General features: G+C 40.7%; 1 protein-coding gene across 1 annotated transcript; it reads left to right on the forward strand.

The window, feature by feature from the left end:
* Window positions 1-321: 321 nt before the first annotated feature.
* On the forward strand, window positions 322-27,004 carry vps53 (VPS53 subunit of GARP complex). Its single transcript, XM_012917204.5, has 22 exons — window positions 322-485; window positions 883-963; window positions 2,639-2,688; window positions 2,785-2,851; window positions 8,085-8,171; window positions 8,643-8,758; window positions 9,134-9,253; window positions 11,375-11,453; window positions 11,557-11,700; window positions 11,813-11,955; window positions 12,479-12,620; window positions 13,422-13,520; window positions 13,657-13,751; window positions 14,756-14,998; window positions 17,710-17,857; window positions 18,125-18,207; window positions 18,310-18,388; window positions 19,826-19,974; window positions 20,070-20,139; window positions 21,224-21,361; window positions 26,067-26,171; window positions 26,344-27,004. The coding sequence occupies exons 1-22, from the start codon at window positions 399-401 to the stop codon at window positions 26,512-26,514; spliced, it is 2,496 nt and encodes an 831-aa protein (XP_012772658.1). The 5' UTR covers window positions 322-398; the 3' UTR covers window positions 26,515-27,004.
* Window positions 27,005-27,502: the final 498 nt, after the last annotated feature.

Consider the following 27,502-nt stretch of genomic DNA (forward strand, 5'->3'; position numbering starts at 1 on the left):
ATACTTGACTTTTTTCTAAGAAAACACTAATACTGATTTGCAGCCCTGTTTCCATACATAAAACAACATGACCAAACATAAAACATGCACAACATTATTAAATAACATTTCTGTGGTCCTGAGTATTTACTTTTACTTTACATTTATATCATAATCTAAAAATAATTCAATTCAGTTTTTCTTTATGTACTGCCAAATCACGATTTGCTAAACAGTCACCCCAAGACACTTTATAGTGTAAGGTAGAGACCCTACAATAATACCCCCACCCTCCCAAAATTTGTAAATTCCGACAGTCCTGGAATGCAGCATTTCCTCTTCCGTCACCGGTATCCCAGAAGCCTCCTGTCCAGGAAGTGTTATGCCGAAGAGATCTTTGCTTTGTATTTGTTTTGACAATGATGGAGGAAGAAGAATTTGAATTTGCTGAAGATCTAGAGGCTATTTTGCATCTAACCCCAGAGGTGCAGCTAGCCATTGAACAGGTAACCGCTTCACCTCGGTACTGAAGGATTTCTTTGTAACCTGTTGTTGTTGGTCTTTGCTAATGTGCTGACAGCTTTCAGCAGGTAGGCTAACCATCTTGCGGGCTTACTGTAGGGTAAAAAGCTGGACTAAGAATACTAGCTATTAAACACCAAGCTGACCGTAATATTAACAGTGTTGGGCTTGCAATAGGCATGTCAAGTAATTAAAATATGATCGCTTTAACGTTACGACGTTAGCCTTAGCTTTTATCTCTTGTTGTTGTTAAATTTAGTATATCATATAATGAATAATTAGCATCACATCACAACTCATTTAACAACATGTTTATACAAAGTATCTGTCGGTCAACACGTGAGTTTCCGACCAAACGTTGTTTGTTTTTTTGTGTGCAAGGTATTCCCCAGCCAAGACCCGCTGGATAGAGCCGACTTCAATGCGGTGGAATACATCAACACACTTTTCCCCACCGAGCAGGTACACTGAAGTGCTACACAACTGATTGCAGCCAGGTTTTCACTTACACATATATACAGATGTGGTGTGGTCCAGACACAGACTGACACAATTGATAATCAAGTGATAATCTTTAAGTTAGAAGTCATGTTCTCATTTGCCACAGTGGGAAACGTCCCGGTGTTACTTATAATGTAGTATTAACAATGAATGATCCCATTCTACTCTGGAGCTTTAAACTAGCAGGCAGAGTAACAGGACCCATTTGGAAGTAGGTTCCTGCATTTAGGCTTTACATATTCAGGCCAATCAGACAGCCAGGAATGTTTGTCGTAGTATTGTGAATATAGTCATCTGGAACCTATCCCAGCTACCATAGGGGCAGGACATGTGACACCCGACGCAGGGCTAACACAGAGAGACAGGAAACCATTCACACTCACATTCACACCTATGGGCAAATTAGATTCAACAATTTTCTATGCAATTTGAAGTCTATCATTCTACAAAATAAATAAAAAATTAATACATTCAAGACAGCTGCCAGGCTTCCCAGAACTGGATGTTTGAGCAAATTCACCCCTGAGGTCGAACCGTGCAATGTTTACAAAAAAAGAAAGTCCAGACATCAACTTGACTGAATTCTGGGGCAAACTTTACTAGAGCTGAGCATAAACAAATGCTTGAAAACATCGATGAACCGAAAGAAGGTTGTAAAGAAGAGTGGCCTCAAAGTCTTCCACCAAAATGTGAGAGACCAAGAAAACACTTGGTTTCACAAGCTACTGAATAGGGTGTACTGAAAATGTGACACTGTCCTTCTGCGTTTTTTTTTTTTTTTTTTTTAACTAAACAGTGAACACAATGACATGGTGTAAAAAGCCATGTTTTTGTTGTCCATCTCAGGTTGTATTTAGACCTGGTGAGGACTCAATCATTTTTTTTTTTTATCATGTCCAATATGATGTCCTGCTGATGGTTTGGTCTGTACTAAGGGTCCCAAAGTGACGACCTAATGCAACTGAAGTGTGTCAGTGTCCTGCTGAAATTGCTAAATATGATTAAATGTAAGAAGAAGGTCATGAGAGAAGAACTGTACAGTTATGGCTTGTTTGTGAAGGGAATGGAACAAACCTGACTGTGAGACATAGAGGGAATACAAAAAAGAAAAGATTGAAATTTATTGTTGCTTTTCTTGCAGCTTTGGTTGATAGATTAGGCAAAGTATCCTTTTTCATATTAATTTGTTTTATTCCTCTTGCAACAGTTAAATCTAAACCATCTATATCATAACATGTGTATACTCTAGTTCCATAAGGGGTCACTGTAACCCTATAGTTTGTGTTTAGACTGCAGAGGTGAGCACAGTTGTGGAGGCATTTTCGTCCTATTGTGTTATATGCATAATAGTTAGGTTAGGAGTTACACTAGCCCTGTGTAGATCTACTGAACTGACTGTATCATCTGAGACAAAGCTATCTGCTTGTTGAAGCACAAATCTGTGAAAAGCAGCTGCATATGGGTTTATGCTCAGTGTTGTTTTGTGTTAAATGTAACACATGAAATGATACATAGTTAGGAAAATGGAAGAACTTAAAAAACAGTAGTCAACTTGCATTAAAACGCAGATTTTTAAAATGTGTTGGGAAAATTCACTGTATACTTCCCTGATTTCCTGTCTTTGTATTTCCATCAGTCCTTGGCTAATATCGACGATGTGGTAAACAAAATTCGATTGAAGATACGGTGAGTTAGATTTCAGTCAATTTGTTTTTTGTCAATTTTTCTCCTTGTTTGTATCTTACCCTCAGTGTGAATAAATTGCTCTTTCACATTTGGCAGGCGTCTGGATGACAACATCAGGACAGTTGTGAGGGGCCAAACCAATGTAGGCCAAGATGGCAGACAGGTAAGCTGTCCTTGAAATATACTTTGTTTTGGAAATATTGATATAATTGTCCCCCGAGGCATGTATAGCAGGTGTGTTTTATTATGCACCGCTGTTTCTCACAAATCGATGCTAAAACACACACTGAAGACCTTGTAATCCCCAGTGGGGGAGACGAAGGAAAGTAATTATGCCCATACATAACATGTCTGTTCATTAGTTGTGGTGTTCAGGCTTACATCCTTCTCCTGAAGTTAAAAGGGTGCCAGTGGCTGTAACAAACTCAGAAGACGCTGCCCCTCCCCCTCTCCTTCTCTTTCGTCTCTCCATATTGCTTCCATGGAAAAGGACAATATGACTCAGATCCATTCCCGCAGCTCACACTGCCCCTTCTTTACGGAAAACACGTCTGTGAAATAGATTCCCGTATGTAAATACTTAGATTTCTTTACAACCCAGGGTTTGGAATCTTTGCCTTTTCTTTAGAGATCATGGCTGGGAAAAAAACAAACAATAAAATCAAAACAAAACGAAAAAACGGCGCCTCCTGATTTAATCCAGGTCCTTGCAAAGTCAGAGTTGTTAAAGTGAATGTGACACCTGGTGGGTGAGCCCTGCGTGTTCTGACCAGTTCATGCGATTAGGTGTGCATTGTCGTCAGGTAGTCTGGCCCGGTGGCCGCGTCTTTCCCAGTTAGCTACTGTTTGGTAGCGGAAACACTTTAAATCCCCTCCAGACCAATAACATTAAACAGTCTCACACAATAATTTTACTTTGTTTTTCCAACCCCACAGAGCCATTCCAACTTTTCCAGGGGGAAAATCCTTTCTGCAGATGGAAAGATGGAGGAGTGTGCATTTCAAGAGGGCAACTGAAACATGCAGACAGCTATAGAGTAAAAACAACAAGATCAGCAATTTTCTTATTTCTGCTATTGACCGAACTTGTTCACTGAGCTCGGCGCATTCCTCCAGTTGAAACCCAAGATAGTTATATTTACAATGAAGGATGGGGTGAGCACATTAGGAAGAGAGAGAAAGTTGAGGCAGTCTGGGTATGACTTCAACTGAGGTTTTTTTGAGTTTCTATAGAGTTAGACTGTCACATGTGCTGACTGAATATGGATATGTGACTGCCTTAGTGGTCAGAGTCCGGTGAAATACAGATGGGTGAATAAATTGGGTGATAATTGAAGATTGTGTTTTTAGGACTTTAAAAGCTTTTGGGGGCAAATTCACAGTGCACAACCCTGTAGATGTTCTCACCCTCATCACACTAACTTTAGGCTTAACCTTTAAACTGAAAATGTTGGTTTAGTGTCTGGATTGTAACCAAAGACTGTGCTCTCATAAGCAGCGACGATTGTTGACGAAGTATTCGGTTCATTTGAAACACAACTTAATGTTCTCTCTCTGCACATGTTTGAGGACCAGGGTGAAATTACAGAGAGCACTGTGCGAGTGGATGTAGCATGAATGTCCAGGAGAGATCTGTTATCTCTCCTCTCTCTTTTCTTTTTAATGAGTGGGTTTATTATTATTATTTTTAATAATCACAAAGCGTTTAGCTTTTTTAACAAAATATCTGCAGGTGCTCAAAGACCCATTTTCTGCAACCACCAGCGTCATCTGTGCTCCAACGGCTGTTTGCTACGTGAAAAGACTAACTGATCACTAGAAAACTCTTTCTCTAATTAGTTCCAAATGCCCAGAAAAAGGGCTAATCTGAAACTTGTCAGGGTTTGCTCAGTGTAAAAAAATGAAATTTATTCCTTGCAGGACACTGCAAAAAGTGAACCTTTCATACATGTGCACCACTCCTTCCAAAACAGTGCAAACTGGCTCTAACAGGAATAGAGAGAGAGTGAGTAAGAGGACAAGAGCATCAGAGTTTCTGGTTTGACACCTCGCAGATCCTCAGCTGGCAACCTTGTGAAATTGCACCTATAAGATTAAGAATCTGCATCTTTGTGAAGAAAATGAAACGCTTGTTTTAATTTACTTGCCTTTATGTTTTTTAAACAATAACACTGGATCTTGCACAAGACACTCAATCAGCCAAATGCTTTTCTCTTTTTTATCAGCACGAACTTGGTTTATAATAGGATGGTTGCTCCCATTAGCTAAAGAAATGGCAGCAGTGCTCATATGTAGTTTACATGCATGACTTAGTATTACAGATGCTATTATTTAACATGCTAATGATAAAGTTTAATTTTGATGTTTTTGCTAATCTGGCTATATTTTAAATTTACCAGCTTTTGTTTACCAGCCTGCAAGTTTCCCACCACATACAGCTTGGTCTTTGCATCCTCTCGCCTGCTCGTTGTCATGGCAACGAGGGGTTTTGTTTTTTTTGGGGCGCACACCTGCTCCACAGTCATCTGATTATAACGCCATAGTACTAATGAAGAGGTTATTTTGTGTTTTTCTATAATGAAAATTAAGGACGTTAAATAATTTTGTTTTGAATGGGTTCGAACTGCAGATCAAATATTTGGTATCATTTTCTGCCTACCATTCACAATCCTGTTAACTGGTTGCTGTTTAGGCTTATGGCAGATTGGCACCAGCCACCATCCAAATAATGGTTAAATGACAAAGAAAAAAGTGGCTGGAAGAGGTAAAGAACCAAATAATGATTTGCTGTTGAGTGGCTGGTGCACTGAAACAATAATCTGTTGGTGGCGGCTGTCGTTGTTGAGTCTTTGGATGTTGTGCGTGCTTAAATGATGATTGTATAAACCCCATAAAGGGTGGAGGAAGGCTTTCCTTGGGTTGCTTAGACCACGTCATGCTTTCCTGGCAGCAGTTATGCACAATAACTGCAAATTTCAACTTGTTTATATTAGTAATCAAAGGAAAACTCTTGTTTTTAGAAATTCTGGTGTCTTTTGATTTGGATCACCGTAATAAGTCTCCCTGCACGGTGTTAGGCGCATATTATATCTATGTTACTTTTGGGTTATCTTCCTATTGAGTTGCCTTAGATTGTTAGTTAATGTTCATTTTAAATTGGCTGTTGGGCTTTTATTGTAGTTTCCATGCTTTCATCTTTAGTCTTCTGCAGTCCTGAAGCTATCTCACCATGTGTGTTTTACAGTTTTGTGCAGATGAAGTTCTGAAGAAAAACAGTAGAAGCAGCATAGTAGCTGGCCACTCTTAAATACACAAGAGTGCGTTTGAAAAATGCTGCCTTTGATATTATTTTCTGTTACATTTGGCTATAGCAACCCTTTTTTAACATGAGTGGCGATTTCCTGAGCTTTTCTCCTTTGTCTAAATTGTCTCAGTGAAATGTACACGAAAGCTGCTCAGGCAGCGTTTCAGCTGTTGATCAGATTTATTGTGTTTGGCGCAGAACTCAAAAGTAACATTAAATATGCCCTTTACTTTTAAACGCTGAGAGTCTGCCAGAGGGAGAGGTAAAATGCATCCCAACTGCGTTCAAACAATGAATCGAAGCTCTCCGCTTCTTGTCTGCTCTCCATAATACAGTCTGTGTGCGCCATGGAACATGTGCAGCTTATTGCATGTTAGGGACACACTGGTTTGGATGTGCGTGTTTTTGTGAGTGCAGATAACATCTCTGGCATAGAGGCGCCTGCTGGGCAGTGGTCTCTCTCAGCTTTCCTCAAGGCTAAATACAGGAAATGAGCGCTAGGAAGCGAGCCAGATTGACTCAGCTGAGTCTGCATGAGCGACAAATTTCAGCTTGGGAAGTTTAAGCCTCTTGTGCGCGCACTTTGTTTGTTTAAGATGTGCTCCAGGGATCCTCTTTAAAGATTCAGTGGCACTTCTTTCTCCCAAACATCAGATCAAAGAGGGATCACTTAACCTCTAATTTTTTCCAATTAATTACTCAGCTTGCATAAAAAGCGAAGAAAAGGATACACGAGAGGCTGGATAGATAGCTAGATGCCGTTTTAATAGAAGAACTTTCATGTTAAAACACCCTCTGCAGGATTAAAGGCCAAATCAGTGTTTCGTGACTACTTGAACTGGTCATAGTGTGTCATCTTTACTTTGCTGAATGCCTCCCTAGGAGGCTGTCAGTAATCACAGCTCTTTGACACCAAACAGGAAGGAAAATTAATCCCCTGCTGTCAGTGCAAGCTGTATTTATATGTCTGTGCGGTGGTTGTTGGTGGTACAGCCACAGTTTTGTGTGCATTTGTTAACTCGATGTCCACTTGTTTCTCAGAAGTGCTTTTAAAAGTGGTAAATTCCTTGCACAGCTGGTGCCGGCTGTTAGCATTCCTTCTGTGCAAAAGAGTCCGAGGCCAGTCGAAGCTGCGTCTGCAGAGCTGCCACAGCATCGGGCCAAATGAAGCCCGTTACCTTGGCATCAGATGTCAGAGCAAAATCTGGACCATCAAAGAACAGCTGCCATGTCAGATGATGGGGAAATATTAGAATGGCACCTCAGCTATCTGACAATTTCCACTGTATAATGTTATCTAATCTGCCCTGGCTTAATAGGCTGTTAAAGCTGCTAATGATGTCTTTAGCCTTTATAGTGACAGCATTTATGCAGTGCTTAGCCTTATGGCATATGTGTCAACTTAGGATCTATCAGTGTCAGATATTGAGTTAGCGTGTCAGTTAAACACACAATTAGTATGTTTGACATTGCTTCATTCCAGAGCTGGGAATAGGCATTAGCGTGATCGTTTGTCACCTGGGCCAAAGCCAGTGTTGTGACCAGATTAATTAATTTAAAAACAAATTCCATGAAAGTTTGACCCACAACTGCAAATGACAGACAAATATTGCAGCCAACACCTGCTTCTCACAACAAAACATCATTAGAAGTGAATCTCACTTTTGGATTTTGGATTTTTTTATAGAAAGTTGATGTTTTTATTTGAAGTGACATATTTTAATTAAAAGTTTGCTAAAAGAATAAATCAAATTTGACCATCTGCTCCTAACAGACTTTCCGTCTTCTCTGCTAATGAATTTGAGTTGTTTGTATGTTGTTGTTTTTTTGTGGGGGGGCGTCTGTGTGTTGTTCACACATAGCATGATGGTGGAGACAACATTGTACTTCATGAAGAAGCACATAAACATTTGTTGGCCTTTTCCCCCTCTTGTTATGTATTCTGCTCTAATGGTTGACCAGGAAGCAAGCAGAAAACTCTCTGTCCACTTGGTCAAACCTTGGCATGCAAATACTGTGTGAGATTAATTGTTTTAGTGGTTCTTGCGCAGTAGAAGTCTTCTTATCATGTTGCTCTGTTTATTTTGTGCAGGCTTTGGAGGAGGCCCAGATAGCTATCCAGCAGCTCTTTGGAAAAATCAAAGACATCAAGGACAAAGCTGAGAAGTCTGAACAAATGGTACACACAACAACACACACGTATACAAACACACAAAGGTTTCTGAAGCTCACTGGGGATTTGACCCTAGCAGATGGGAGCTACCATTTGTGTCCTCCTTGTTACAAGAGAGACAGTGCGGCAAGTTATTTAAAGTCCAGGTAATGTGCCGTCCGTGTGTCTTTGTGTTACAAGAGTCCAGGGAAGGCCAGTAGAATGAGTGTTTACAAAGAAGATGGGATGGGATTGTGAGGGGGAGGAGTGGCAGGCTGACTCTCCCTTAGGAGGCAAAAATAGTTTCTCAAAGCAGTGGGTGTGCCGTTAATCCTGCTCTGTCTTTTTGGCATATTGCATCACAAGGCGCACTCACCTTTTTGTGCTTCTTCCTTTCCCTTTTGTGTGCTTTGACCTCCTCCTTCATTCCATGTTGTTTTCCCCACCCTTTCTCCTTGTGGGTTATTTGCCTTTCCTGTCTGACTTGTTCCCGCACAGGTCAAGGAGATAACGAGGGACATAAAGCAGTTGGACCATGCCAAGCGCCACCTCACTACTTCCATCACCACCCTGAACCACCTGCACATGCTGGTGGGGGGTGTCGACTCTTTAGAGTGGGTATACTTAAATCTAGGAACAGAAATACTCAGAAAGTTCCCCATCGTGATAACGAGTGATTTAGTGTATGATCTGCACCGATGCGATGGTACAGTTGGGTTTACTACAGTGTTATAAGTGGTGCAGAAAATTTTTTTTTAACCTTCTACTGCATACTGCAGCACGTGAAACTGAAACAAGAACATTTCATATAGACAGAAGCAATAACTGCATGATATACAGTGAGTAGCATGCTGCTAGAATTCTGCTGGACTGATTTGGATGCACATTATATAGAGAAATTTGGCCCAACTACTTTACACCTGCAGTTACAGAGTACAGGTTTTGATAGTTTTTAAAAATGTTATACTTGCACACATTTTATGTTCCAGAGCCATGACCAGGAAGAGGCAGTATGGGGAGGTGGCCAACTTGCTGCAGGGAGTGGTCAACGTGCTCGAACATTTCCACAAGTATATGGGCATACCCCAGATCAGACAGCTTTCAGAGAGGTAACTTATACGAATGAACACACGCACACCAGCCACTTTATAAGGTATATGTGTTCGAGTTTGAGTTCAAGCTCACATGGGCAATCTCTGGTGAGAATCTCATTTTTAGTAGCCACAGGGTGATTTCTTCTTACAGCTGAAAAACGGTTGAAAACTGGTTACACTAGTAGATGAAGTATGTTGCTTATTGCATCCTGTTTATGCAGATATTGCACACATACAGGGAAACACGGGAAGGAAACTCACTGAATAGGGTTGCATTATGCCAGAATTTCTTCCATTGTGAGAGAGAAGGGACACACTATTTCTGAGGCTGTTTTTATCTCCATGTACTCCTTTTGCATATGTGTGTGGAAAAAGCATTTTTTCACACCATGTTCTTGAGATTAATTGTTCTTGCGGTGTCTCTCATCAGTCTCGTACCTCTAACGCAATTCTTCATTTGAGGATGTTTGTTCAGTCTTGAGTCAGTCATTCCAATATCTGAAGGTTGCCTCACACAGAGATTTACACACACACACACACACACACACACACACACACACACACACACACACACACACACACACACACACAAAGACGTGCAGGCACAGTTCTTAGCTGTGCTGTTGTTGTTTCTTAAAGCTCTTCCCAAATTTCCATTTTTACTAATATTTTCCAAGAACACCAGAATCAGTATGGGACATATTAAGCTGGTTAATATTCAGGTTCAAAGCAAAAGCTTATCCCTAAAAACAAAAAAACATAATAAGATGACCTTCTGTTCTGTTATGATTGAGGTGTGGTAGACAGTGTTCATACCAAATAACAGCTGCATGGAAGAAGTGACTCTGCTGGAGAGAAGGATGAGAGGAAAGACATGGGGAAGATATGAAGGCAGGGCTGACAGCTGGATGCTGGACAGTCAATAGAAAGTATCAAGACCTCTCCTAGAGAAACACGGCCTACACAGACTGTAGCCTCTGGGGAATACACATTTGCAACCGCACAGCCACAGATGGCAGACGCAGACAAGAGAATGCTGCACAGATAAAACATGAACAAGAATGGGTATATGAGAAGGGATTAGGGATCCCATGCGAAGTACAAAGGTGGCATGAGTGACAAAAAACACTGGAATTTCAATGTGGTGATAATTTCAGATGTCAAGGTTTCTTCAGGCAGTGCGGTTTAACGAAGTTAAATGAAAAAACATGTACACTGCTTCAAATCTAAAAAAAAAAAAACCCAGATATTTCGGTTCAATTATTTTTTTTTCATTAAGTCATGTTCTAAAAATGTCAACTTAACTGGCTAATATGCACGTTATAGCTATGTGACAGGCTCTCTTTGACATTCCTCTATTTAATTCACTGAGAAATTAACCTTTTTTGTTCAGACAGTACTTTGAACCATGACTAAATGGAGCCAGTGTAGCTGTCACCTTTGAGCAAGTTTAACTTTGATTATTTTTTAATAAGCCTTTCTCACTTTATCGCTTAATGCTTTTTTTTTTTCTTCTTCTTTTTCTTTTTTTTCTTCCCCCATCTGAGTCATACTGCTCAACCGTGGTAAGATAGATGCCACAGAAATCACTGTGAGCTGTGGAGTCCCCGTACAATTAGAGTCTTATGTTCTGCAGCCAATCAGGACAGCCGTAGATGTTCAGACAACAACATCCAAATGCGATGTTGCATCTCCACCCTCTCCTGTTTATTTGAAATGACCGTCGTGCCATTGGATGCTGTGGATGTCTGCAGGCGGATACAAACATCTTCAAGGAACAGCCAAACTGGCCTTTTTATTTATTTATTTAATATTTTTTGAAAGTATTTTACCCTGTTGAGTCTTTATGTTTTTTGTAGCAGTTCAAAAACACAGTTGGTCATTATGTGTAAGTGAAAGGCTGACGGCTGTAAAAAGTTTTCCCGTTTGACTTTTTGACAAGAACTTAAATAAGGGATCTGCTAACTGGCTGTTAGTCATGAAAGGTCTCAGTCACAGTAGCTAGTGAACCGAAATATGTCTGCCTCTGTTCTCTGTTGTTCAGTATTTTTGGAGGCTAACATTAAAATGCTGTAATTTCAGCAAAATGGACTGAGATAACAGTTAATTGCTCAATGACCATTTTGACCTGTCTAGAGTAAAGGCGGCACAGAGTGAGCTGGGGACTCAGATCTTGGCAGATTTTGAAGAAGCCTTCCCCTCACAGGGCTCGAAGGTAAATATCTCCACCCAAACTCTCCATTTTCATGTGCCTACTTTCCTTATCTACCTCTATTTTAGAACAAACACATCTTTCATGTCCCGAACTATTCTTATAGAGACCAGGTGGGCCCAGTAACGTGCTGAGGGATGCCTGTCTGGTGGCAAATGTACTCGACCCACGCATCAAGCAAGAGATCATCAAGAAGTTTATTAGGCAGCACCTCTCAGAGTATCTGGTCCTCTTCCAGGAAAATCAAGACGTAAGAACTGGGGAGGAAAAAATGGGTTTTTATTTACTGTATGGTTCCATAATAGAGAGGGGGAACCAGGTCAAATCTCATTCTAAAAGAAATGGCTGTCCCTGTTTATCAGGTTGCTTGGCTCGACAAGATCGATCGCCGCTATGCCTGGATCAAGCGCCAGCTGCTGGACTATGAAGAAAAATATGGACGCATGTTTCCTGAAGAGTGGTGCATGACGGAGCGTATCGCCGTGGAGTTCTGCCACATCACCAGGTATAGACGTACAGTAAAACCTGGGATTTAAAACCCATCTGGGGGCATGTGTTGACACAAAAATTAGGTTATGAGTTACACTGTGCATAACTGGTCTAATTTATGCCGATTAGCAAACAATGTGTGTCTGTCCAGCCGAGAAGAATTTGAATGAAATTATCCAGGCAAAAATCGAGAAATTGCTTGTTAGGACTTTTTGGCTTTATGAAAAGAACCCCGCTGTTATGGTGTGCCAGGCCTGACTCCGGGATCCGGTACAACTTTCTGCGCAGTTGACGTAGGTGGCCTACATGAGCAGTGACCTAGTGGGAAACACTTCTCGGTCTCTTTTTTTTCCCCCCTCAACTACATGAGAAGACGTCGAAGTAAGCGGGCACCATGTGTTGCTACTGGGAATGAAAAACATCTGGCCAAAATTGCAGCAGTGTCAAACATTTTGGGATGTCAAATTATAGAAATTAGAGGTAACGCGCTCAAATTGACACTATGTCCGTGTTTTGTGTGTGTTTTCGGTTTCTCCCAGGGCTGAGCTAGCCAAAGTGATGCGAACACGGGCTAAGGAGATTGAGGTGAAACTGCTTCTGTTTGCCATTCAGAGGACCACAAACTTTGAGGGCTTGCTGGCCAAACGCTTCACGGGATGCACTTTGACAGACGTACCTGGAGTAAGAAAAACACACAGAGACGAACAATACCCACCTAACAATACACGGCTAAAAATATCCACATGCAAATACAGTTTAGATGTAGCAAATTTGATCATAATTGCAACATTAAAAGCACTCTTCAGTCACACCTTCCTTGTTATATAAAAAGCCGTCTAAATACTCTGACAGGGGAAACTGATGCAAAACATGTGCTCTCCAGTTGGGAACTTAACACTCACTGAAATACTTCCAGTTGGCTTTGTTGTAGTTTAAGCCAACTGGAAGGCTACAGATTAATCCCAGTCAGTCAAAACATATCTTCATTTTTTTTCTATTTCTTGTTTATATACATAAAACTGTTGATTTGTAGCTAATTTTGCTCACACGCACACTGAGTGCTTTTTGGTGTGTCACAGCCTAAAGAAACCTTTTAATCCAGGTCATTCTGCCATGTGGAGGTGGAAGTGATACACACAGAAATGGATGGATTATGAGGGGTGTGATTAGTTTTGCCATGGCCAAGTAGGCCAGGCTTGTTCAGGACTGATAATGTTTAGGCTAGACAGAGTCCCTCTTGTCTTCAGTTCAATTAACACCCTTGCTGGTTTGGTTATTCAATCGGGGATTTGGTTGAGTGGAATTTAATTATTGGAGGTGCAGATTTATGAAAGCCTGGTCTGTGCTGACAAAAAGGTGATAAATCCTGAATTTAATATTAAACAGCTTTGTTATATTTAATATAATAATATGTAATAGATATGCCACAAATTCTTTAGTGAGAATCAAGCTATTACATGTTCTATTATTCTATTTTTACAGCAGAAGAGGCCAGACAGCCCACTAGACCCAACTAACCCCTTTCTGGAGGATGAGCCAGGAGAGGAGGCCGGCACAGAAAAGGATGAAGATCTGACTAAGGTAAGTTAACCTGGATTGACCTTATTGACATTCTTCGCAAAGTAATTGCGCTCTCAGATATTTCCTCCTTTTGATGAATAACTTTCTTGGGGCTAAATAAAAATGTCCTGTCACCTTTATTCTCTGATTCTTTTAGCCAAAGAAGCCCAAAGCTCCAGACAACCCTTTCCATGGCATTGTCTCCAAATGCTTTGAACCTCATCTATACGTCTACATAGAGTCCCAAGACAAGTGAGCAACACACACTCATAGAAGCAGGAAAGATCTAATTGGATCAGGGTACACAAACCCAGAATTGGGAGCAGGTTGTGTGTAAAGCTGGCACATGCATACTTTTTCCATTGCCCACTCATCAATCAGACCCCCCTTCCCCTCCTTCCTATTCTACTTCACTCCCTTTTTTTCTGTCTTTCCATCCGTTGTTCCTCTATCCACTGTGGCATAAATGTTTCCCATTAGCTCCACAACCACAGACAGTGAGCGAAAGAGAGAGGGAGGTTGAGTAAGTGCTGCCGCAGCAGATCTGCCTATTTTCTTTCCCACCTCTTTATGTTTTTTTTCTTTTTTGGTAGCCTTTCTTCAGGCCCCCTTTATGTAATACATGTTTCAGTTTTGTTTCTCTTGATCCATATTATATTTTTTTATAACCCTCTTTCTCCAAGTCTGATTTTCCTTCTCTTTATTCCTCCTGCCTGTTTTCTTTTCTTTTCACCTCCCCTTTCACTTTTTTACCACCACCCTTACGTCCTCAGTCAGTCACTCCCCTCCCCCAGTGTTGGTGATGGCTCCTGTAACAGTTCTGGAACTGTGGTGCTTGCATGCAGCCCCTGGTTCTTGGCTCTTTGGAGCGTTAAATAGTGTTTGTCTGTCCAAGGGGATGGGATTGACCTATTCTGCAGCTACAGCCTTACAGGCAACGGCCAGATCAGCTTGTCCCCAGTGGGACATAGCAGAAGAGAACAGTGGCCTGCTTGTTTTGTCCTTGGCTTTAGTTCCTTGATTCAGCAGGAGTGGGCCACACCAACTGGCTGTGGACCTGTTGACTGCAGCGCTGATTATTTTGATGCTTAAACTAGTTTCTCCTATTTATCCGTCTCACTCGGTCTGCTTGATAGTTCGTCCATGAATCGATATATGGGGAAAAAACACAATCCTGTTTTAATTAAATAGATTTAATTAATTTCACAAGACCCTACTTCATGCATGGGTGCTTGCTTTCTTTTCTGTTTCTGCAGGAATCTGGGTGAGCTGATTGACCGGTTTGTGGCTGATTTCCGGGCACAAGGCCCTCCCAAGGCTGGCACGGAGGAGGGTGGAGCAGTACTGCCCAGCTGTGCTGACCTGTTTGTCTATTACAAAAAGTGTATGGTGCAGTGCTCCCAACTAAGCACTGGAGAACCGATGATAGCCCTCACAACCATCTTCCAGAAATTCCTCAGAGAGTATGCCTGGAAGATCCTCTCTGGCAACCTGCCTAAGTAAGACCGTTTCAGGTTTTCAGTCTAAATTAAAAACGATATGTCTAAAATGTAATTGGTAAAAGTTATATTATCAACATGACCGTTTCAGTGGTTCTCTGCAACACTTTACACGTAAGTAAAAAAAGAACTAGCATGACATTGTTGAAGATGCTGAATCCACACAAAAACAAAAATCAGACTTTGAAATATATGAGTAATTTTCAACAATTTCCATCAATGACACATATTTATTTGGGATTACCATTTCCTAAACAAGTGTGTCACACCCATAAACTGTTGCTGGGACCGTTTAGCAGTTCAGTCTGAAACTAACATCCTCAGTCCTCGCTCTGTTTGATGAATGAGAATAGCGTGTTGTAAGCAATCTGGAGTTGGTTAAGCTGTGGCAAAACCCAAAATGCTACCAGCAAAAACATCTCTGCTTCACTGGCCACTTAAGAACTCATCACTAGCTTTGGTGTGTACACACACACACACAAGCGTATGCTTTGCACTGTAATTACACACTTGAGCATGGCGACTAATGCATACCATGTTCTGACTTGTATACATACACTGTCATAGATGCACTCAGACTCTTTGCAAGTGTGTTTACTTAAAGACACCCGTCCAGTGTGGTGTGCTGTGAATTGGTTTTGGAAGAGCCCCTAGAATGGAGGTTGAGCTGTGTTGTGGTTTTAAACACATATTTTGTTTTGACATTTATTAATGACTGGGTCGTCTGTGAAGTCTCACTGGCCCAGTGGCCCACATTTGTGTCTCAGTTACAAATAATAATGGATTCTTTACCAGTGTTTTATTTTATTCTTTAAAGGAGTTCTCTTTAAAGCTCAGTAGAAAAGAGGATCCACATCAGCTAGATTCATGAAGAAGAATAAAAAAACATCCCGAGGTCAATATTGCATAACTTAATGGCATAGAGTAATTCTTTGTCTCAAATTGTAAACAATGTGAAGTCCCACCACAAACATTTCAATTACAATACAATGCAAGCACAAACAATATACCACAGTCTTCGTTTTTTATTTACCGTTTGTTTTTTTTGTTTTTGTTTTTTGTATATTCATAGTTTTTGTCAAATGGAGTGTTTGTGTGTGCTTTAATAAAGTACATTTTAATCCATGACCAGGACTTATTACAAAACTGCAAGGCAGAACGTACCTGCTCGGTGCCCTCTTATAAGTATAATAAATCAGCTCTTGCCTTGGAAGATATCCAACCACAGCACTTCAGCATTCTTATTCCTTTTTTCTCACACCGTCCTTCTCTCACGCATATTTGAGTTTCTTGGCCTAACTGGTACAGCACTCTCAGGGCTGTATAAGTACCTTCTTAAATGAACACATTTTGTCATCACGGGAGGCTCCTGGTCTATCTCTTCCCCAGTTAACCACGGTGTGCCTCAAGGCAGAGCTAATGGTTATCGCCCTCAAGGCCCTACTCCGGAAGATAGGAGTTGTACCCATTGTTATTGACAGTTGCACCATCTAACAGTTCCCTGAAGTTTGCAACCTGGGTATCATTCTAGACTCCACAGTTTCATTCCATGCTCATATCAAATCTGTCACCAGATTATTTTTTTTCCACCTAATGAACATCTCTTGACTTTGGTCATCACTCAATGACTATGTAGTAGAAACCCTCATCCATGCCTTTGGATATCTGACAAAGCCCTGGACAGACTCCAGTATGTCCAGAATACAACTGCCAGGCTTCTAACATGCACCAAGCTCTGACAACAAATCGCCCCCACCCCCATAAATCTCCTCTGGCTCGCGGTTAAGTCACGCATCATTTACAAGATCCTTCTTCTCACTTATAAATCCCTTAATGTCCTGCCCCCTCAGTACCTGTTCGATCTCCTTCACCCACACACATAGTCTCAAATCCTGCGATACTCAGCCATGGATCTGATTTCTGTTCCTTGCACAAACCTCCATATTTATGGGGATACAGTCTTCACCCACCCAGTGTTTCTTCCATCTGAGCTCTGCAGTGTCCTGTTAGTAGACTATTATTATCATTATTATTATTATTATTTTAGCCAGTCAAAGAAAAAAATATAAATTAACAGAAATATCCACTGCGGTAATGTGGAAAACTGTTTTGTTGTCTGACAAATCAAAATGTAAAAAAAATCTTTCTTCTTGTCACAAACCAACATCCATTATAGTGTTCAATGCTTTAGTGTATGTAACATGACAGCACATTAATCCTGACCAAGCTATTTAGCCGTTTTGTAGCAACATACTCGCTGATTTCAGGGAGATGATGCCTCACTATGTTCTGCATTTATTTCAACAGAGACCAGGTGCTAAATTGACCTGCCTGCAGGCCTGACCTTTCACCCACTGAAAACCTTTGATAAATTACACACATGAAAAAATAAAAATACCACAACACTGAAATTCTGTACCAAGGAAGAATGGGAAAATGTTATTTGTCTCCTCAGTTCCCAAGTGCTGACAGTGTTGTTAAAAGAAGAGGTGACGTGATATCATCATAAATATAATATAATGTTAATTGATCTACATTTTACAGAGCACTTTTTTTTCTTAATAGGGTTGTAAAGTATGTTATAAAGCCTTAAAGCTTGTTTTTTCTCCTCTTGTATTTTGCTCGGACCAGCCATGACCCCTCTGTCTCTTTCTGTTTTATCTCTTTCCACTGCTGATTTTCTCCCTCTCATTTTGTCAATCTCTGTCCAGATCCAGCACTAACAGCGGGGGTCTTACCATCAGCAGCCTGTTGAAAGAAAAAGAAGTCTCTGAAGCAGCAAAGTTCACTGTAGACGAGCTCTGCCTGATCTGTAGCATTCTGAGCACTGCGGAGTACTGTCTGGCTACAACACAGCAGGCATGTACACATATGGTGCATCATGTAACTTAGATCTTCATCAGCAAAAGAAATACCTTTGGGAGCGTGCAACGTGTCCATCATGTTAACAGTTAACAGAATGACACGTTTGATCAGGAAAACATTCATGATTAAAGCCTTAAAGGTTTCATCCATTCTGTCCTTTCACACAGCCAATTTAAAAAAGACATTTGATGTTTTCTTAGTAAAGACCATTTATTTGTCTGTTTATGTGCACATTCATGTTTTTGTCTGTTTGTGTTCCAGTTGGAAGAGAAGCTGAAGGAGAAGGTAGATAAAGTCTTGGTAGAGAGAATCAATTTGACGGGGGAGATGGACACATTCAGCACGTACGTGACAACTGCAAACCGGCTTTTATTTCTTCTAAAAAAAAAAAGCCTAGCTGCTATTATGTGAAGAGTGTGACGATTTCCCTTTTCATGTGTTCACAGTGTGATCTCAAATAGTATCCAGCTGCTTGTTCAGGATCTTGATGCTGCTTGTGATCCTGCACTAACTGCTATGAGCAAGGTTGAGCACAATCATGCACTCACACATTCAGCTCGTATTGTAAATACGCTACGTTGCCAAAAGTATTCACTCACCCACTCAGATCTTTGAATTCAGTCGTTCCAATCAGTTTCATGGCCACAGCTTATAAAATCAAGTACCTAGGCATGCAGACAGCTTCTACAAGTACAGTGGAACCCCGGCTTACGAAGACCCCGTTTAACGAAAAATTCAAGTTACGAAGGCACTTAACGGCAATATTTTTGCCCGTGGTACGACAAAATGCCCGTGTAACGAAATCCGTTTGCGAAATGCGTTTCACTGTTCCACGTGAAAGATGTATTGTTGTTGCAGTGCGCTATTTCGTGTGCTTTTCGTTTGCAATCAGCCTATTTTTCATTCATAATGGGGCCGGCATAAAGCATAAATATGAGCGAGTTTAAAAAAAATGTTTAAAAAATATCATTGCACAGTTTACGTACGTAAATTAATTAACGTAAATGTAAGTTTTCGTTTTAAAGTTTAGAATTAAATTCCATAATGTAATGTACATGTACACGTACGTATGTATGCATGCATACGTATGCTGTCTTCAGCCAGCATCGCCTCACTTAAAAGGCAATGGAAAAAGGAGCTTCGACTTACGATAATTTTGACTTATGAAAGACCCTCTGGAACAAATTAATTTCATAAGTCGGGGTTCCACTGTATTTGTGAAAGAATGGGTCGCTCTCAGGAGCTCAGTGAGTTCCAGCAGGCGATCGTGATAAGATGTCACCTGTGCAAGAAGTCCAGTTGTGAATTTTCCTCGCTACTAAATATTTCAGAGTCAATTGTTAGTGGTGTTATAACAAATGGAAGTGACTGGGAAAGTGGTGGGCCACATAAAATCACAGAGCAGGGTCACATAGGCACATAGTGCACAGAGGTTACCGACTTTCTGCAGGGTGTTTGGGGATGGCCCCTTCTTCTTCCAACATTACTACACACCAGTTTAAAAAGCAAGGTTCATAATGGCATGGATTAGTGAGTTTGGTGGGGAACAACTTGACTGGCCTGCACAGAGTCCTGACCTCAAACTGATAAAACCCTTTTGGCATGAATTAAAACAGAGCCAGGCCTTTTGGTCCAACATCAGTGTGTGGCTCAAAAATTCCCACAAACGCACTCCTAAACCTTGTGGAATAGCTTTCCTGAAGAGCTGACGTCATATTAAACCCTATGGATTAAGAATGGGACGTCACTGAAGATCATATGTGTGAAGACAGACAAGCGAGTACTTTTGGTATTATAGTGTATTTTTAGAAATCCCCAAAAGATCGTTGTTTTGGGAATGTCTGTTTGTCAAAAATCTTCATTAAGAAAAACAGTAGAGTTCTCTTTATTTCAGTGCATTTAAAGGATTTATTGTATTAACCAGATGGTAAATATGCTAAACTTCTAATTCTCCGCCTCTAGATGCCGTGGCAGAGTGTGGAGCATGTTGGTGACCAGAGTCCTTATGTGACATCCATTATAATGCACATTAAACAAAATGTGCCAATCATCAGAGACAATCTCGCCTCCACACGCAAATATTTCACGCAATTCTGCATCAAGTTCACAAAGTACAGTGCATAAGCACACATTTACACTTCTTTATTTAAGCCCTGTGTGAAAGCTCCTGTTTGTTGATATATTTGTCATTTCTTTCTATCCTTAGTTCTTTCATTCCCAAATTCATCAACCACTTGTTTAGATGTAAGCCTATCAGCATGGTGGGAGCTGAACAAGTAAGTTTCATTTATTGCAATCTGTATTAAGATGCATTACTGTTGTGATGCATATACAATGAGGGCCTTACAGTGTTTTTATAGCTTTGCCTCTTTACACCACCACAAGGGATTTAAAACCAAACAATTAAAATGTGACTTTCCTTTTTACTTTAAAGGGTTTAACAAAAGTATTACATTACGGTAACTATGTAGGACTTAGAGTCATTTTTATGTGTCATCCTCCCCAGTCAGAGGGCCTGTTCCTTTGTTATTTCATTACAAAGCATATACAAGATCTGGAGTTAAGTGGGGTGTTTTCTTTTCTGAAACTCAATGTGAGGTCCAAAAAGTTGATGATGCAGGTGAAGGCGGTCACCATTAGGCTGGAAAAACAAAATCGACCTATTAGAAACTTAAGAGTGGCCAAATCAGCAGTCTGGTACATTCATTCAAGTATTGTATAAATGCACTGGCCAGGACAATGACTGTCAACGGCCTGGAAGGCCGCTGAAGACAACTAAAATGGCTTATCGCAACATTTTTCCTTGTTTAATAAAACCCTCTTGACAACATCCTCATTTTCTTGACTTGGAAAACTTGAGAAAATGATACACCTACCTTCTCAAGACAACTGTCAAAGAGGTAGACATATCATTAACAAAGACTACAATCAAGAGACTCCTGTATGAACATAAATACAAAGTGTTGCAAATGAATGGTTATACTCAGGATTAGAGTTTGCCAGAAAACATCTATTGAATGACCTGATATCAGACTGATAGGAAAATAAAGTGATGGAGAAGGAGAAAAATAGCTTTGATCTAAGTCAAATCACATCATCTATCAAACATGGTGGAGGCATCGTTATGAGCGGGGCATGTTGGATTTCTAAAACAGTTAATGCAATACCATTTAAAGCCCTTAAATTAAAGCTGAAAGTCTGCACTTTAGTCACATCACGATAGGTTGATTTAAAATCCACTGTTGTGGTGAACAGAAAACCCCTACTGTAATTGTCTGAAAAGTTATGGCTCTTGGATACATTTACTTGCGATTGATTGTATAAGGCTGAGTTTAAGTCTTGTGCAAACTATCCCACCAGCTTCTCCTCGACACTCACTCCTTGAAGACGGTCCTGTTGGATCTGCCCTCCATAGGCTCCCAGGTGCTCCGCAAGGCACCTGCCAGCTACACCAAAATAGTGGTTAAAGGCATGACTCGTGCAGAGATGATACTTAAGGTAAGGAGTGGGAGGGGTGGCATTAATGTGAGCTTGACTTCGGTGCAGCTGTTTGATTCAGGCACGTATTTCCTGGCAGCTTTCAAGTGAATGTTTGTGCAAGTATGAAAACAATCCCAGTTAACCGTCCTTAAATGTATGCTGGAAAACCACTTAACCTTGCTTCTTAGGCCGCTGGTTTACACTTCTTGCATAAACCAAGAATCTTAAACCGATGGATTTAAATGAGAGCTTTAAATACCATATAGTTAAACTTAAACACAGTATCAATGATAGTCATTTTTTATGGGTCACTTAAGATTTTATTATATCTAACTTAGGTGGCTAAATTCCTGCTGGCCTTTTTTTTTTTTTTAACAACTGAAGCTCCTTTTTCTGACCTTTAAAGGCTTCGCCTGTAAGATAGAGCCTTTTACGTAGGTGCAGTGTAAAGGGTTTTTGGGGTTTTCCTTTATCCTTTATTTGCCGTTTTACAGATTTGATGTCGAAACTTGACAGATCCAGTTAAACACGAGCTTTTGTGCTGACACTAACATTTAACCAAGAACAATCTGGCACGACCTACAGCTAACTGCTTTTCCACCGATCTCAACAATAGACTGAACAAACATTTCTCCTGCGAGTGTTTGTGGTTGGACGGGCGAGCCAACTTTTAAATGTTTGTCTTGAGTCACTTGAGCAGATTATCTACTTGGAGTTTATTTTGGGCAGAACAGTCCTTTAATTGTGTCCTTAACCCCACTTACACTAACACTTTATAAGCATGTTTCCACAAAATAAAGCGTCTCACAGGAGGTAATGAAAGAATAGGAACAAATCTAATGCACTGCTGTTTTAATGAATGCTAAACAGGCCAACGTAATACTCACGCTCATACTCTTAACTCAGTATGTGGTTGACTTTGAGCCAGTGGAAAGGTATGAGTGAGTAAATAAATAAATGCTTATAACCTTGTGTCTACTCGCGGAAAAATACACAGCCACACGTGCAGAATGGCATGCTGTATGCAGGACGTTGTTTTCAGCTGTGGAGTGCAGTCACTGGGATCAGCCCTTATGAGGCTCCTGAGGACACTGGTATGCGGATGCCATAGATTAATCTCGCCCTAATTAACTGTCCCACGAGGGTAGAAAACACCCGCCTGTCCCTGATTTTCCTCTTGGGCTCCCAGGAGGCCGTGTTTCCTCTAAAAGATGGACAGTCTTGATGTGTGATTAAGTGTGACCTGCTCTGATCATGCTATGTTGGCCAAGCTTTCCCAGTAAGGGAGTGGATTTCTCTGAGACTGTATAAGAAATAGTTTAGATTGATGGCGCTTTTACACCCTAGCTTAGATTCTGGCCCTCGGGCGCACTAACATTGTTTTGTCTTAGACATTTGCTGTCTTTGCAAACCCTCCTAACCATTTCATATTCGATCGTCTGTTCAGCCCATTGTCTGCAGGGATACGCTCTGTTCCACGGGGCCTCTGTAGAACCTGTCTTTGTCTGCCTGATAAATGCCCTGAATGTGCGTACATACATTTCCACTCATCTGCCACACATTAAGAAGGCTTTCACATTATAGAATTATGTTAATTCATTCACATCAACCCACAACTGTCTGCTTCTTTTTATTATTTTTTTTCCTGAATTCGACTGCCAGTGGGCCCCTTTAGCTGGAATGTGATCTGCATGGCTTGTGGAAAGCTCTCACAGACATAGCTGCGAACTTTGATTGATTTATATGCATTACTGTGACAACTGGAGACAGAATCATCATTCCGAAGGCTAGAAATCTGATACAGCAGACATGTCAAAAAACCAAAAACTTGATACCAAACAAACTGCTGAGGAAAATTCACTGTAAATTGTAAATACATTAACAGGGAGTATTTCTAATGATATGATAGACTGAATGATAATATAGACTATATGTAAAGAAGATATATTACTGTAACTATTTGTAGACGGTAAAGAGAAGCTTTTTGTACTATCCAACATTTTACGCATTGACTTTGTGTAACATCAAGGTTCCTTGTAGGTAATTGCTTCCACCTTGAGCTTAGAGTGAAGCCTCTGAAAGACAATCCCAATGAAAGGAGGTCAATACGAGAATTCCTCTGCCTAACCTCAACGATAGTTTTAAATTACACTCTGTGATGCTGTGGCTTGAAATTAAAATCCGTCTTCCTGAGAAACTGCAATTCAGTGGGAGCGTTAAAGGAGCAATTTTAAGTATTTAAAGCTCTGAGATTAAAGCAGATTCCTTGTACGTGTCAATTAATTAAGTGCAGTCTAAGTTCTTTGAACGGAAACAGCTTTGTTTTGCAAGTTTTCATTTATACCCTGGAGAACTTGAAGTCCATGGGGGTAAATTAGAGTTTAAAATAGTTAGTATTTAAATCAGCTGATCTTAGAATTATAAGAATAACAGCATTTGTGAACCAAATGAAGATCAAAACCATGGTGTTTTTGTTGCAAGTAGATGTTACTGTGACTTAAAGCAGCAGACGTTGATTATGCTTGCTTCCTGAGTAGCATAACAAGCTGCGTGTGTGAGGTAGAGTTATGGTTAATAGATTATCAAACACTTCACTGACAGCACAAGTGGAACAACATAATGATTTATTGGAGTTGTTTTTCTGACACGGTGATGTGATTCATACACATCCAGCACTCGCTCTGCTTTTTTGCTCAATTTTATCTCAGACTCTGCCTCTTCAGCCTATAAAGGTAGGTAGTCCACATTGAGTGTGCCACCACCAAAATATTAAGTTTTGTGTCATGAAGCAAAACAATCACCTGAAAACTGCTAGAATGCTCCATAAAACAGAGGATAAATGCAGTCTTTCATGTTTTTGTGTTTAACCTTTTAAAATTACCAAAATTTCAGTTGGAACTCTAATCGAATTTTAGATAAAACTGATAACACACAGGCATGTTTTTTTTAGTTTACCTCTTTATTGTCACTGCACACTCATAATTTGTACAATAGTACAACAAAATTGCGGTACTGTTGCACATTGGCGCTAAAAGAAGGCCAAGAAGTAATCACAATAAATAAATAACATCTATACAAAATAAAATATATACATAATGTGCCAAAAATAAATGAAACCTACTGAGAAATCACTCCATCTGCTCCCTGGTATACTTGAATTTGGTAACCTAGGGAACCTCAGTTATCAAGTGCAACCTCCATGAGATGTTTATTGTAGCAGCTTTTTAGGTCACCAGCCTGCCTAGCTCAGAATATTAATTTGTTTTTAACAGTTCCAAAACACAAAACAGTTCTAAACAACAATGATCCCTCCACCATGCTTTATAGATAGGACAATTTTCTGTGTGTGTTATTATTTAGTGCCTTTTCTGATCACATTTGCGACCTGTTGACGACAAAGTCATAGCATGTGTTATTTTCTTACTCGTCAACCCATTTTGTGATTCCCTGTGTGTGGATGGGAGTATTGTCATCCTGGAAAAGATGAAATGGGTGTGTTTCGTTTTTCCTTATGGTTTTTTCCTTTAATTTGTCACCTGTCTTTATTTGGGCTGTCTGTTTTGCGAGCCAGTACTTAGTTATGTTCAAAGTGCATAGGAATTTTTTGGTCCGTCTGAGACGGCCTCTCCTGGCCGGTACAAAGCCTCTGAGACGTGGCTGTTTTCCACACCCAGCCCAGCCTGCCATGGCTCCGGCTCTCTTTCCCACTTTTGAAGTTCTCTTCTCTTTTAGAGAGTATTTTAAAGGTAGCTCTCATCCCTACCCTTCTCACTGTGCTAAATCTCCCCACCCCACTTACTCGGTTTCTCTCTCCCTTTTAATGCCCATTTTACTTCTAAACTGCATCTCCATCTTTCTTTGTTTCTTTTTTTTTTTCTTTTTTTTTTACAAGGGTCCCTACAGGCCTTGCTCTTGGCCTGGCTCCAGGACAGTTGCTTAGTAAATCACTCAGTCAGCAGAGCTTGTAAGAAAGCAGAGAATTCCACACGATCCTGAGCCTTTGATGCTTGCTCTTCACTCGCTCCGTCTTTTGCTTCTGATTCCTCCATTCGCTCACTCCCTCCGCAGCTCGTCTTCTCATTTATTTTACCTCGAGTGAAGATGGAACCAAAGCTTGAAAGACTTTAGACTCTGTTAAGTGACAGATAGGAGAAACATTTTGTGAGCTGGTCCCTTCTGTGGACGCGTATGCATGAGATGGGAATAGGGGTGGTCTGTCAGCCATGTGTTGGTCTTCCTTCTTTGTAGCGGCTTCAAGAAATGCTAACTGATCTGCGTTTTCCACCCAGTCTCTGTTGTAGGGAAAAAACAAAAAACAACAACAAAAAAAACAACCAAGAGGATTAAATCCAGAAAAGTTGCGCCCCATTAAACTTTTTTTTTTTTTTGCCTGCTCTTCCGTAAAGCTGATTTTCACCCAGACTCATTATACCTCCAAAATAATTATGGGTGATCCACTGGTGCTTGAGGTAATTGGTGTGTAAAAGGAGAAGTGCCTAAATATAGAAGTATAATCTAAACTTTGTTTGCAGCTAGAACTGCATGGCTCCATCAGCTGGAGCCCCTCCTTTTCCTCCCATTTGGCCCATAGCTGCCCCCATATGGGATCACTTAAAGATCTCTCGGGTCATCGTGTGATGGCTCACAGGAAGGTGGTTGGTGCTGGTGGTTGTGGTGGGAGGGTAAGGCGACATCAACAATCCTAAACTCTACTTTTCTGCAGGTGGTGATGGCCCCACATGAACCTCCGGTGGTGTTTGTTGATAACTACATCAAGCTCCTGGCTGATGGCAATCCCGAGACCTTCCAGAAGATTCTGGATATGAAGGTCAGTTAGCTTGTCTCTGCCAGTGTGGATTTTCTCATCTAGCTTTCAACGATATCTCCCATAAGGCTGTGCTGCATAGGTTCATTTACCTGTCGTTGTTATCCTGCGTCCTTTATTATTATTTTTTTAAATATATATTTGTGTGTGCTTTATTTTTATTTTGTGTGCGTAGGGCCTGAAGCGCAGCGAGCAGAGCAGCATGCTGGAGCTCTTCAGGCAAAGGCTACCCACTCCGCCCTCGGGGGCAGACGGTGGGCCCTCTCTGTCCTTCAGTACCCCCACCCCTGAGCAGGAATCCTCACGTATCCGCAAACTAGAGAAGCTCATTAAGAAGAGGCTGTGAAATCGCATCTTGAAAAGCGTAGGCTGGCATGGCCTTCAACTTTGTTGCGGTTATTCATCGCAAAGACTCCATCATTGTGCTGCGTTCTGTATTCGTGGAGAAGGAGGAAGAAGTTGACTGAGTTTTCTGACTGATGCCTACCCAAGCTGAGGGTGGATTATGAGGAAACTTCCTTAACTGTTTGATGTTGTTACACATGTCATGTACCTCTGTGGTTTTATTACACTAAAGCCCGAGTTTTGTAACATTACTTAATTGTTGCACAGTTTTTTGTTGTTTTGCAGAATGTGGAGTTGTTGACTAAACTCTAATCAGAGAGCTTCTGGCTGCTTCTCTCTCGACATATCTATTCCAGGAGGCCTGATCTTAATTAAAGCTGAAAATACTATACTTCAAGGATAACCGTGGGTTTTCTTTTTTTGCTCATCTGTTTTAATTCAGTGTGGGGTTGAAATCTGTGTGCCATTCATTAAAAGGGGGCGTGATCATAGGTGTTCTGATTGTTTTTGCTGTGTTTGTCCCGTGACCCAAACTGAACTCGTAGCTTCTTTAAGCAAACGGGATCTTTGGATTCCCTTCGGTTTTTAACACTTAGGCTGTCTTTGACCTTAATCGCACAAGTGTGCAGTCATATTCTGTAAAGGTTACTCCTCTGTTAAAAATCATCTTTAGTGATAGAAGGTAAAGGTTTTCTTTTAGTGAATGTGTGTCCATAAAAGTGCACAAATAGGTTTGTTTTTTGATCTCAAGGTCAAATATATTCCAAATTTGGCTTGCAGACACCAAAACCTTATCCGATGCCTTTTCCCTGGCTGTGTTTATGCATTTTGACATCGGTGTCTCCCAACTCCATAAGTCCTCATTGGCAAACTAGATGGCTGCATTTAGTGTGCACATTATTTTACATCTTGGGCCACATGCAGCCCTCTGTTATGCTACATTGGCCAGAGCAGTAAAACAACATAAACGTGTAAAACTGGAGAAAAAG

The sequence above is a fragment of the Maylandia zebra genome, linkage group LG14 (assembly GCF_041146795.1).
Source record: "Maylandia zebra isolate NMK-2024a linkage group LG14, Mzebra_GT3a, whole genome shotgun sequence".
Classification (NCBI taxonomy): Eukaryota; Metazoa; Chordata; class Actinopteri; order Cichliformes; family Cichlidae; genus Maylandia; species Maylandia zebra.

Coding starts and splice junctions, on each gene's coding strand:
- vps53 (XM_012917204.5), top strand. CDS start 399: ATGATGGAGGAAGAAGAATTTGAATTTGCTGAAGATCTAGAGGCTATT. Junction 8,172..8,642: donor CTGAGAAGTCTGAACAAATG/GTACACACAACA, acceptor GTTCCCGCACAG/GTCAAGGAGATAACGAGGGA. Junction 18,389..19,825: donor CACTAACTGCTATGAGCAAG/GTTGAGCACAAT, acceptor CTCCGCCTCTAG/ATGCCGTGGCAGAGTGTGGA.